General features: G+C 48.1%; 5 protein-coding genes across 5 annotated transcripts; 3 read left to right on the top strand and 2 right to left on the bottom strand.

Annotated features, from left to right (window-relative positions):
* Window positions 1-989: 989 nt before the first annotated feature.
* N7458_008201 (uncharacterized protein) lies at window positions 990-2204 on the top strand (the record flags this gene model as incomplete). Its single annotated transcript, XM_056911583.1, has 1 exon — window positions 990-2204. The coding sequence occupies one exon, from the start codon at window positions 990-992 to the stop codon at window positions 2202-2204; it is 1215 nt and encodes a 404-aa protein (XP_056764409.1).
* A 55-nt stretch (window positions 2205-2259) lies between these two features.
* N7458_008200 (uncharacterized protein) lies at window positions 2260-4057 on the bottom strand (the record flags this gene model as incomplete). The annotated part of the gene is made up of 4 exons (XM_056911582.1): window positions 2260-2508; window positions 2579-2683; window positions 2738-3936; window positions 3991-4057. The coding sequence occupies 4 exons, from the start codon at window positions 4055-4057 to the stop codon at window positions 2260-2262; spliced, it is 1620 nt and encodes a 539-aa protein (XP_056764408.1).
* A 1431-nt stretch (window positions 4058-5488) lies between these two features.
* Window positions 5489-6636, top strand: N7458_008199 (amidohydrolase family protein; the record flags this gene model as incomplete). The annotated part of the gene is made up of 3 exons (XM_056911581.1): window positions 5489-5599; window positions 5652-6221; window positions 6325-6636. 3 exons carry the CDS (start codon window positions 5489-5491, stop codon window positions 6634-6636), a joined length of 993 nt encoding a protein of 330 aa, XP_056764407.1.
* Window positions 6637-6999: 363 nt separating this feature from the next.
* On the top strand, window positions 7000-8886 carry N7458_008198 (cytochrome P450; the record flags this gene model as incomplete). Its single annotated transcript, XM_056911580.1, has 6 exons — window positions 7000-7356; window positions 7416-7883; window positions 7939-8093; window positions 8156-8323; window positions 8377-8626; window positions 8680-8886. The coding sequence occupies 6 exons, from the start codon at window positions 7000-7002 to the stop codon at window positions 8884-8886; spliced, it is 1605 nt and encodes a 534-aa protein (XP_056764406.1).
* Window positions 8887-9062: 176 nt separating this feature from the next.
* Window positions 9063-12188, bottom strand: N7458_008197 (uncharacterized protein; the record flags this gene model as incomplete). The annotated part of the gene is made up of 1 exon (XM_056911579.1): window positions 9063-12188. The coding sequence occupies one exon, from the start codon at window positions 12186-12188 to the stop codon at window positions 9063-9065; it is 3126 nt and encodes a 1041-aa protein (XP_056764405.1).
* Between the last annotated feature and the right edge of the window lie 659 nt (window positions 12189-12847).

The following is a 12847-nucleotide window of genomic DNA, read 5'->3' as shown; positions in this document are numbered from 1 at the left end:
AAAAGTGAGATTGACAGTATTGATGTCGTCATAAATCAAGAATATATGAATATATGATGTTACATTTTGCCAAAAAAATATTAAGAACCTGTTTTGGTACATGGGTGCTAGGAGCTATAGCTCAACCTAGTGGATAGAAAATGTGAAAGCTCTGTGGACACTCGATGACTTTTGAGATAGATGGGAACATCTGACGATCTTTTCTAGAGTATGGATCATTCGATATAACTTAGTGAGCTTCTTTCGACTCGGTATGTACTGATTGTCGACTCTTCAAGCCTGCCGGCTTCTTTAGGATCTAGCTTCTTGACAACGAGCTCTGCATGTCGTGATATGTCCAACTAATTTGAACATCTCTTGAGAAGATTAGCTGAACAGAGAATATAGCTCAATGATGAGATATTGGTTAGAAAATCAAGGGTTCCCTCATCTTGCTCGAACTCGGAACCCCGGCATCTAGAAATTGCCGACTCGGCAATGCCTATCTGCCAGTTTTGCATCCCCGCAAAGTCTAATCTCGTGTCCATAATTTCGGCCGTGTAGCAAATACACTTTTACCAAAGAGTCAAGTCCACCCGAGCTTATCGAACCTCCCCTCTCAGAAGGCTTCCGCTTAACATCTACAAAGGGTGCTTTAATCCGGCAAGCCAAAGAAGGACCGATACACAGGATTGAGCCTGACTATCGTCTCTGTGCAGAGCGAGAGTACCGAAGAATGGAGTCGAGCTGTGGTGAACGCATTTATTATTTCGGCTCTGAGATTTCACACAATGTCCAACACCAAAATGATCAAACGAGCCTGTGACCAATGCCACTCGGTTAAGGAAAAATGCCGCCGCATCAGTACCGAAACTTCCTGTGAAAGATGTGACAGACTCAGCCAAATATGCAAAACTTGTCGAGGTGCCGTGAAGACTGGCAGGAAGCCTCGATTCTCCAGAGAGGTGGTCTATGCTCTTCCAAGCTCCGGTAGTACCAGATCTTCGACAATGAATACAGGTGTGTCTGATGGAGACCATCTGAAGTCCTCGGCCATATCCTATAATGCCAGATTGTCCAACAATGTGGTCAATTTCTCGGACTTTGATGATTGGGAACGGCATTTTTTGAACCTCATGAAAGACAGAAGCACACCCTCACCCCTCGCAAAGTTTCTCGTTGGCTCCAGCTTTTACGAAGATCATCATTCTTCATTTGTTCAAAATCTCATACAACCAACACCCATTGTCAGGCATGCGACTGTAGCGTGTGCAGCTGCCCTCCTTGGTGACCAATTCAACGAGTATGCTAAAAGAGGATTGGAAATTGGACATCAACGGGCCGCCCTGGCCATTTCGTCTCTCCGTTCACTCGAAATCAATGGCCAAGATGACCTGGTGACTTCTCTTATTCTTGGTGTTGCGCTGTTGACTTTTGCGATGCATGTGAGGGATGGCCAGCCCTTCCTGATCTGCCACTACACCTTAAGTCTTATTAAAACGCAGTATCCAGATTTATCAGGCTTAGACCCCTCATTGATGGACTTTCTAATGTGTCTGGTTAGCGCAGAGACATTTGAATGTCTGTTGCGATCCCAAGTTCCCACTTTGCGAGTGAACACCCACGGTCGGGGGCGCTTTGTTGACCGTTATCTCGGCCTCTGCTCACCGATGCTTTTCTACTTCTATGATATCTGTGAAGTAAGCAGCGCATTTCGATATGTGGCCAAAGACGATGACTCTGAATTGCTCAGACGACTGAATGGAATAAACCTCGCTGTTGAAAAATGGCAACCATTACCTCCACTGGACTTTTCCGAACGATTTACGCAGATTGAAGGGGCAACCATGCTTGCACAAGCTAAAATTCTTCGACTGGGGGCCCTCCTGGTAATACACCGTCTGCATCATCCATTTGGTCAGCAGGACAGAGAAGCGCTTCTATTTTCTCAAGAGATTATCGCCGAGTTCGAAAATATGCTTCACCTTTCCCATAACTCGATTCCATGCACATCACTGGCATACTTAGCTGCTTGTTTTGAAATCATGGATCAAGAAGCTAGAGCATGGGTAATGCAGCGCTGCACCCAGATAGTTACGTTTTCGAAACAGGCGCAAATCCGTTTCAAAGCTAGACTAAGTATCGTATGGAAGGCAAGGGACTCTGGAAATTCGTTCTACTGGTTTCAACTTTGTGAATATCTTCCTGGGCAAGAGATACAATGAGAATAAATGTCCACTCCTCAAAAAACCAGTTTAAAAGAGTGGAATCAAAGCAGCTTCAAACTGTTCGGCGACCGATTTGGTTTGCTGACATCTTCCGATACCGCGCGGCAGTTGCGATTCGTGCCTTCTTTCCCCAGATAAGAAGAGGGACCGGAATGAGATAGAGGAAAAAAGCCACAACTGCAGCAAGAATGTGGAGATTCCGCATGCCCATACCATTGACCCATGGCGTGATCACGAAGAGGATGATCACGGAGATGATATTACGCATGAAAATAACGCCGACGAGGGCATCACCAATAATCTTGTTGTCAATGTAGTTAGCGTCCAGCAAGACATAGAAAGTAAAAAAAGAGGAGATGGAAAGTACTTACATCCTGATAGGAATCCATGAGGTAGGAAAGTGAGACACCACTGACAGAAGATATTGTAAATCCAAAGACACCGAAGCCGATGGCGAGGCACGACCAATGCACTCCCTGAAAGACATTAGCTGAATGTATAGTCACAAGAGGAGCTATAGTATAACATACATAGGCAAGCCCAAGCCCAAACAACAAGATAGATGCAGGACCAAATACAACACTGGGAAGGGCCAGCCAGAGGCGCTGTTCTGGCTCATAGATACCACCATTCTTCTTTGAAAGCCACAGAATAGACTTATCACTCAGATATCCACCAACGGGAAAACCCAGGACGGCACCAACGAATGGTGCTAGATTCATGAGACCGATTCCGATCGCGTTGAAATTGTAAGGCGGCATGAGCATATAGGTAGCCTGGAGCGAAGTCATCATCGCAAACCAGGCCAAAGTGGAGCCGTAAGTAATGGCAGCATATGTTACAGCCGGGAACGTGAACAATGTCTCGATCGGCTGCCAGAAATGAGGAAGCAGTGATTCGTTAGTCGGGGTGACGAGAGCCATTCTCTCAAAGTAAGTTTTCGGTTTGATCTCCAAGTTAGTTCCGACACGACTAGCGGGTGTTTGCTCCGTCGTTGTTTCATGATCAATGGTAGACTTGGCTTTGGAGTCTTCAGATATATCGATCGCTTGAGCTGGGGTTGTAGAAACAAGGCTCTGACCGTTCAGCACAGGCACGAACTTTGACTCCTCAAAGAGGAATATCACACAAATTAGTGTAATTGCAAAAAAGATGACACACCACCACCAAATCCATCGCCATCCTTGCGAGTCCACGATATAACCAGACGCAACAGGCCCGAGGAAGGCACCCGCAGACTGGAATATGACAAACCACTCGTTCATCGTGGCATGCTGGTGCACGAAAAACATGTCTGCGACAGTGATTTGCGCGATGACCTCGGATATCGCACCTCCCAGGCCAGAAATCAGATTGGCACCGATAAAACTGCCAACGCTGAAGGTCTGCGCTTGCCATATACAAGAAGCAAGTTGCAATGCAGTGCTGAACAAATACATCGGTCGGCGGCCATACTTATGGACAAGTGGGATGAAGAAGAAGCATCCAATAGCAAGACCACCGTAATTGACTGCCGCTCCAGCATTCAGAATATCGACGGAGAAACCAAGCTCCTCTTCCATTGGTCCCCATGCTGTAAAACCTATGTCCAGTTGAACAAAGGTCCAGAGGACGAAGAAGCTGACGAGAGTGTAGTTTAGGATCTTGCGAGCGTTCGACCAATTTAGGGGATCATTGGGGTCGGCCGAGGGCGCAGGAACAAGGACAAGCTGGTCGCTGGTGCGGTGAACTGCATTGATCAGTGAACATCAATTGGGTGAAATTGAAGGAGGGCTTATTCTACCATCTTCGAGGGCCACTGTCCCTGGTGCCCAGAAATATTCATCTCGATCATCATGCTCATTCACCATAGCTGGGGATAAACGAAGATGGTTTCAATTTAGAGCAGATGTTCAGCTGTAAAAAAAGCAAATGACCGCCTCATCTCCATGGCTGGCCATGGCCCCCCTTAAAAGAACATTGCGAGGGCGCCTCCTCACGAAGGACTGCGTTTGAGCGTGCGGAGATACTCTGCGACTGAGAACCTTATCTCTTCGGTTGTCGAAGGGCTGAGTGGAGAAGACTAGACAGCGATAACCTCCAGGCGAATCAGAAGGCTTAAAACAGGCCGGCTTGGCAGGAAAGACAGATGGACATGCTCCACCCCCGCTTATCTAGTCCAGTAAACTTTCGAAGGCTCTCCTCAGTGATCAGCGGGGGCCAGTCACGATGCGAGGGCTACTTGACGTTGAAACCGGATCGCAGAGACTCGAGATGCTTAGCGGACTTTATTCCGCATACAAGATGAACGATATGCTTGTCAACGACAAGCCCTCGGCTTGCGACTCCCGGTTGTACCTGCCTATTTAACCCAAAGGTCAAAAAGTTGCAAGCTTTGAGTCTCGATGTTCAAGGGAAAGACCATCGAGGCTTGAGATCTGGTTCTCCCTGTCGTGATATCGTCCAGCGAAGGCTGAAAGCAAAAGAAAAAGCCAAGTGCTGTTCAAAGACGGCCTTGAAAGGCAAAACACAGAGTCACCTAGTTAAAGAGACATGTCCAACTTCTTCACTTGCTCCTTATCTTTGAAGTTTCCTTGCCACCGCTCGATGTCGGAGATCATGGATATTCTCGAAGCTGAAATTGGGGGTTGCTCACCAAATGTGATGGTATTTTCGGAACTCTATATCGGGTGTATCAATCGTGGCATGTCTATCATGAACTTCGCAAAGTTTTCAAGTCCACAAGGTATGTATTTTGTTCAGAACTTGCGAATCTGGCGATTGGCAACTGGCCGATGGCCGATCATGCGTTGAGGATGGAATTGAGAAGATCAAGCAGGCAGATACACTAGACTTGACGGTGAAACTAGACACCCAAAAGCTCGAATGAATAGAGCCCTCACCCGCGTCGCAACATAATGCCAGGTTGAGTGGCATACATCGTCGCTGCGTTTATCCCAAAATACTGCACCAAGACTCTGCGGTGTACTCGTAGCATAACTGAAGTGACGAAGTAGCGTCGTCAGTCAGCATAAGATAAATGTCATAACGATTGTCAATATACAAGTCGAGTATATCCTAGCAAATTATTAAATCTCAGCCATTGTGCCTGTTCACCACAAGCCCCGCACTGGATTCTGGCTACAGGCTGGGGTGTCGGTGGCGGTGGATTACTGGCGGCAACTATGAACTACCCCGCGTTATCAGAATCCGGCTCATCTACTAGTCATCTCCGTCGTTTCCCTTTTGTTTACACCCAAAAGAAATACAATAGACAGTGAACTAAAAAGGGTTGCGACAAAATGGAGAGAATCGACGTCCACGCTCATTGTGTCCCACCTGTCTATCGAGAGTGTTGCTTGAAGAATGATTTTGCGGGAAGAGGACACCCGGATGGGATGCCAGCAATCCCTGTAAGCTTCAGTTCAAGATTAGTGGTGTTTTCATTTCTAAAGCATAATATAGGAATGGGATCCCGAGACGCACATTGCAATGATGAAAGATCTAGGCATCACAACATCGATTCTTAGCATGTCATCCCCGGGCACACATATCTTTCCTGGCGACGACCAGCAGGCTCGGACTCTGACAAGAGAGGTCAACGAATACATGTCAGAGGTTTGCACCAAATACAAGCAACATTTCCAGTTCTTCGCCTCGCTTCCGCTCCCAGATGTCGAAGGTTCCCTTGCTGAGATTGATTACGCTCTTGACCACCTGGGTGCAGTGGGATTCCAGATTTTGACAAACTCCCATGGTATTTACCCTGGAGATCCAAGATTCAGTCGGGTATTTGACAAATTGAGCGAACGAAACACAATTGTGTTCTTTCATCCCACCAGCTGCAATCTTCAACGGGAAACAGGAGCGGTCGAGCATGTCAACCCAATTGCAGTCGTTCCTAGTCCGCTCATGGAATTCATGTTTGACACCACTCGAGCGCTCACGAGTTTATTTACATCTGGAACGGTCACTCGGTGTCCTGGCATTAAATTTTTGATATGCCACTGCGGAGCAACATTCCCACCCATTGCAGTAAGATTAGTCTGCCTGTGCTTGTCATTCAATCCCCCACTTTCGAAATCCACGCAAGATTAACTCAAGGATGCGAGGTTGGTTACTAACCAATCTTCAAAAGGCACGCATCGCGGAATTCTCCCAGTTCCTTGTCAAAGATGGGGACCCAATTACGATCGAATCTATCAAAAATCTACTCCAGACTCGTTTTTACATTGACCTTGCTGGTATACCATTTCCAGATCAGATTCATGGTCTCCTTCGACTTGTCGACTCCTCCAGGTTGGTCTACGGGAGTGACTATCCTTTTACGCCAGCTCCCCTTGCAGAATCTTTGGCAAAGAGATTGGATGAGGGTCTTGAGACCAATTTTGGATCCGAGACGAAAAAGCGGGTTCTACTGACGAATGCTCAAAACTTGCTTGACAGTTGACCATGAAAGGGTTCGCCGAATGTCAAAGAATCGACTTTAGAGGCAAGGCATGCAGAATTGTCATGTCGAGTTTCGAGTAGGAATGAAAGAACTTCCCCATATAAATTGATCTATTAAATCGACAGGCGTCGCACATAAACATAATCTGGCCGTTGCGGGATCATACTCACCTACATATTGTACGGGAGACAGATCCCACAAAATATCCTCATGCAAATGTCGATCGTTGGAGGCGGGATCTTCCTCCGCATCTCCCAGACTTTCGGAATGCGGGGAGAACTTCTCACTTTGTGACTATACATAAGCACTTGTTTGCGATATCAAGATTACTTCACTCATCTCATTTGTTCTATCAGAGCTTTGATGATCCTGGCTGGTGTCAAGCAAAACAAACCTTCCGCCATGGGAATCATATCCACCTTGCAAGGGCAGTACAGTGATTTGGCTGCCCTCGCCATTATTGTAGTAGCCTTGGCAATTCTCATTTCATCACTTGCGAGCGCCTTCAAACCAGGTCTTAGATCCATTCCAGGCCCCTTGTTCGCCCGGTTCTCACCATTCTATCGTCTTGTGAAACTATCTAAAGGCCATGCTCCTGTTTTTTATCGGAGGCTCCATGAGACGTACGGTCCTATTGTACGCACCGGACCCAATACGATCGATATCTCCGACCCAAAGGCAGTCCCGATCATATATGGAATTAACAGCAAATTCTTAAAGGTACGAGCAGTCTTGGTCTCAAAAATCTGGATCTCTTTATAACTCAATACCTCTCCCAGTCCGCCTTCTATGACACTTTCAGCCCGTTCTTTGAAGACAAAGTCATGCCAAGCATGTTCACAATTAGGGATCCCGTGGGCCATCAAGCTTTGCGACGACCAGTCGCTCAAAAGTTCTCCATGTCATCGATCAAGTCCCTTGAGCCATTTGCGGATGAGTGTACGAAGATATTCGTTGATGCGATGAAGGACCTAGAAGGTCAGCGAGTTGATCTTGGAGCTTGGTTGCAATGGTACGCATTCGATGTCATTGGGGCAATTACATTCCAACGTCGATTCGGGTTCATGGAGAAACGCGAAGATGTACAAGATATGATCGGCGGTCTTGAAGCAGGGCTGCATTATGCAGGGATTGTTAGTCAAGTGCCATCGTTACATGGGTGGTTGATCGGAAATCTTTGGGTGTCGAAATTTTTGGCAGCACAGCCTTTCTTCAAAGTGGCGGATCCCCTTCGAACTATGGTGCAGGTGAGGCCTCGGTTTTTGTATTTTTCTGCGATTTTGCTAAATGCTAATGACCGAGCTTTCGAAGATTACGCAGGAATGTATTGATGAATATGACCGCCAACCCCAAAAGCATGGACAGCGGCCCGATTTCCTGGCCTGGCTCCGAAACGAAGAGACCAAGGGCAAACCAATGTCTAACCGCGACATGATGAATCATCTTAGCAATAACTTGTACGATATTCTGGCTGCAACTATTCAAAGTGAAAAGCCTTGATTGCTGACTTCCTGCTTAGACTCGCAGGCAGCGACACTACAGCAATTTCCCTTCGCGCGATCATTTACTTCCTTGTTCAAAATCGATCAGTATACAAGAATCTGCAAAAGGAGGTAGATGACGCTGATAACATCGGGAAGCTATCAACTTACATCACATATGCCGAATGTCTTGAGCTCCCCTACCTGTAAGTGATACCACTCTTGAATCCTCGAAGAAGCAAGCCTCTAATTAAAACAGGCAAGCGGCAATGAAAGAAGCAATGCGCTGTCATCCTGGAGTCTCATATCCCCTGGAACGAGTTGTGCCTGAAGGTGGAACCGTTCTCTGTGGAAAGCACCTAGCTGCCGGTACGATCGTAGGTGTGAATCCTGCCGTACTGCACCACGACAAGTCTATCTTCGGGGATGACGCCGCGACTTTCCGACCGGAGAGGTGGATTGAATCTGACGAAGAGAAGATCAAGTTGATGGATCGCCATCTGATGACTGTTAGTGGAGCCTTTCTCTTGTTATACTGGAATTCTACTGATTAAGAAACTAGTTTGGCTACGGGTCTCGGACGTGCATTGGAAAAAACATCTCTATTATGGAGATGGGCAAGCTTGTTCCGCTTCTCATCCGCCACTTTGAGATTGAGTGGGCATCTGATAAGCCGGAGTGGCGTGTCGAGACATATTGGTTCGCTAAACAACATGGCTTGCAATGTCGAATGCGCTCCAGGGATGTTCCTGCCAGACTGAGAATCTAAGGAATGGGCAAATTGTTTAAGGTCTACGGATTTTAATTACGTGAGTAGATGAAATTTTAGGAATATAATTTGATTGCAAGCCATTTGAGAATTCTGAAAGATCAACTATTCTCTCTACCACCCCCTATTTTTTTTTCAATCTCGTAAGAAAGTCGAAGCAAATCTGGGTGCTTGTCTCAGACCAGGGCCATGATATCGTTCTTATGGGTTGCGATGACCTCGCCAATGGCACCGATTTGAGGCAATTTGTGAAAAATCCAGGCTTCTGCCTTACCGTGAACCAGCTCCCAAATAGCCTTCAACTCCGCGTTCTTATTCACAAGGAATCCAAGTGCCAGGAGAGTAGCGGCAACATTTGCAACTTCTGTGTTAAGGTTCTCGGCCTGAAGCAAGCGGAGTACCTTTGCTTGAGTGTCTGCCATATTGGATCCGAGGACATCAAACAAATCCTGCTTCCATTCCCAGTTTCCTTCAAAAGTTTGCAATGCCACAAGGGTATGTACCTTCGAGGTGTTTGCGAAGAGTGCCGAGTCCGCAGTGTTCCCCTCCTGCCGAGCAACAAGAGATGCCTTTGAGATTGGCATGGAAGACGGCGCCGCAGGAGGAGGACTTCCAAATAGTGAGCCACCCGTTGCGTATGGAGTCCGGGAGCCAAAAAGCGATCCAGATGGTGCTCCAAAGGCACTCGACTGGGCTGGATTTTGGGCTTGACCAAATCCTTCAAACAGACTTCTTCTTGCCGGAGGAGGATGGGGAGCTCCTCCAAAGAAAGGCTTTGGCGAAGATAGCGCTGAAACATTTTGTTGTAGTTGTATGGGGGCGCGGTCCTGTCCTCCAAAGAGAGCTGCTCCTGACGCTGATGGGGGCGGCGGCGGCGGCGGCGGCGGCGATTGGGCACAGAATAGGGGTGCTGACGAGTTGGGTCCGAGGTTCATAGTGCTAGCTCCAGATGAAGTATTTTGACGTGCTCGAGCTGTTGAGTTGGCTGCCTGTCCAGATCCAAAGGCCCCCATGTGTACCGGCTGAGGATTCCGAAATCTTGGCCGCATGCTTGCAAATGCGCCTGGCATTGCTCTCGCGGCAAAATTTCTCTGTGGCCCCCCAGAGCTGTACGATAAGTAAGCGTAGTTGCCGCCATGCATTGGAGCTGGTATGCGACCAGAAAATGGCCCAGATGAGTGGTGGGAGGTTTGGACTACCTGAACGAGTGGCACTGCCCGTGGCTCAGTCTCCTTCGAGGGCGGGCTCTTTTCGGGGTTGGAGGAATCATCCTCTTCCAGAGCAACAAAAGAACAGTACTTGCCAGTGACCTGGTATTTGACTCCAAGTCTCTGACACTCGCGAGCCGCGAGACGCTGCTGTGTACCTAAGTGAAATTGCTGGAACGGGTTCCCCGACTCATCACGAGTATCTTGAAGCCAGCCGTGATTTTCCTCTAACTCAATCACTGCTTTGCGGGAAGCGAGTTGATGAATCGTCTCCCCTGTGCCGGAGTCACTAATGGGGATTTGCAACTCCAGAGGCCCCAGCTTGGAGGTAGCACGGAATATGAGCGACTGTGGACTGCGATGTGCAGATCGTGGATCCAGCAGAAGGTAGACTGTGGTCCTGATGAATGGGTAAAGAGGTGGAATTTTGTAAGGTGCCTGCAGAGCCCGAGGGGGACGAATATTAGGAAGGTTCTTGTCATCTGCCTGTTGACGGGATCCAAATTCTGCGTCCGATCCTTCAAGGTTGGCATCGAATAAGGAGATAGGCTGTTGCGTGGGAGTCTGCTGAGACGTGGCAGGGGTTTCAGGTGCAGCTTCGGCCCCCGAGTCCGACGTGGGCACGTCGGAATCCACAACTTCAAAGTCGTCATCGGCCTTACCATCATATTGCACCTCGAGTGTGTAGTCAAAGATGTGTGGAGTGAGGGCGCCCTTGAGCATTCTTACCACCTTCCGATCCAGCTCCTCGTACTCAATAACGGACTGGGAGAATCCATTGCCAGCACGCGCAATGCCTTCGACAAGCGAATGGGATGCAGCGTCGCCGATTGCAAGAGAAAAGAAGCGAGCGTTGTTGTCGGCGGCGGACGAGCGAACGAAGTCGAATAGATACTGTTGGTTGAAAATTTGGCCATCAGTGAGTAGAAGTACTTCCAAATCCTTGTGTTTCAGACGATTTTCCACGGTGGCAACAACAGCTGCCTGCATCTCTGTGCCGCCCATGTTGGCCCCAAGGGTGGATACAAAGCTCAAGGCATCTTCCAGACTCGATGCGTCGTAAACTCTGCTGGTTGGCCAAAGGAAGGAAAAGCTGGATCCGAACGAGCAAATGTTGAAACAAAGACCGACCGGCAGGGACTTTAAAAATATCCGAAGGGCTTGCTGTAAGGTAGGAATTTTGTCATGCATGCTTCCACTTCTGTCAATGACGAAGACCACTTCTGGTTGAGCTGGTGGAAGGCTGAATTTGGGAACCAACGTAGCCATCAAAGCCCGCTGATCTGGAAGAGTGGAATGGGTTTCTAGCAACGCACGGGGATTATCGAGCCCATCCGCCTTGACGACTAGAACAAAGTCACGTTCTAGCTGAACATGGTCACCCTTGACGAGACGCAGAGTTGCAGAGGCTTTGGATGGGTCGAATGATTTGGTATCGGCAGGTGTGGAAGACATTCGACCAAGAGAGACTTTGACGGAATGACTTGGGGACTGTAGTTCCCGAAGGACCGAGTCCTTCTCCATAAGGACATCAACCGTGATGGAAATGCCCTTGAGGTCTGCAGATAGGCCATATTCAGTAGGGCAGCCGTGGGTATAGTCGTTGAAACCAAGGTTTCCGTATCGGGGGGCAATGGAGTTTGGCAACGTGTAGCGGATTCCATCGCTCTGCGAGTCTTGCTTGAGCTCGCCAACAAAGGTGATATCAATGGTGATAGTCTCCTTTGCAGGAACATTACCAAGGCGGATGGTGAAAATATCATTCTGACTGGTGGAATGATCCATGATCGCCGCCGTCTGCTGATTTGCAACAGCATCTTGGTAATCAGATTGAGCTTGTTCCTTGGTCTTGACCTTACTGTGGAGTAGGCGCGATCCCACGCGGCACTGAAATCCAACGACGCTTACGCCATCATAAAGGGGGAAAGTGTAGGATACTTCTTTAATGAGAGATTCGGAGGGGTTGATGAATGTCTGGGTGAGAGTCGTGCGGGCTGCAGAAGACAGGATCGTCGCATGGGCTTGTAGGGAGACCTGCGGTAAATACGCCCAGGCGTTGGTGCTCCAGTAGCAGCACCCACAGAAGCCCGACATGATTGTGGGTCTAGTAGAGAGAGAGAGAGAGAGAGAGATGGGATATGAATAAATCAGAGATGATATTTTGTGGCAAACTATTGTTGGTGATGTTGATAGTAAGAAGAAGGAAATTGAGTCATGAGAGTGGGAGAGAGAACCTTTTAATAAAGCACAAGGCAGACCAGGCAGCACTGACATCCCCAAAACGGAAGACTCCTCTCCGTCCGTTCAATAAAGGCTTCTAAGGTTTGCTGATAAATCAACAGGGAAGGCAACCGGGTTGATTTAGAGAATGAGCAAAGGCAAGAGTTCAAATTGGATATAGAACGTGAGTTTCACTTCTTAGAGCCCAGGAATGATGCCAATCCTTTCCAGTACTTTTGTTTCGGGGGCCGATCTCCCCACTGCAAAAGAACTAACTGGCCAACCAGCTACACGCTACATGTCTCCTTTGCCCCTGGCCTTCAGGAGAATACCCTAGCATGAATCTCTCCCGGTCGCAGACTTGTTAAAGGAATATTCCTGGTTTTTCCTTGGGCTTCAGAGGTGTCGAACATTAAGGACTCTATTTTTATTGTGACCTCTGCCTAAGAAAGGAGTGAGCAGCGGAAACCCCTTTGGCAGCAGGTGTCATTAGGTGTCTTTAGTCAATGCACGATTTTATCCGTACATCTAAC

Source organism: Penicillium daleae, assembly GCF_028827525.1.
Source record: "Penicillium daleae strain IBT 16125 chromosome Unknown utg000007l_segment0_segment0, whole genome shotgun sequence".
Taxonomy (NCBI): domain Eukaryota; kingdom Fungi; phylum Ascomycota; class Eurotiomycetes; order Eurotiales; family Aspergillaceae; genus Penicillium; species Penicillium daleae.
Note: the sequence above shows the minus strand (reverse complement) of the source record. Positions and strands in the feature narration are given on the sequence as shown.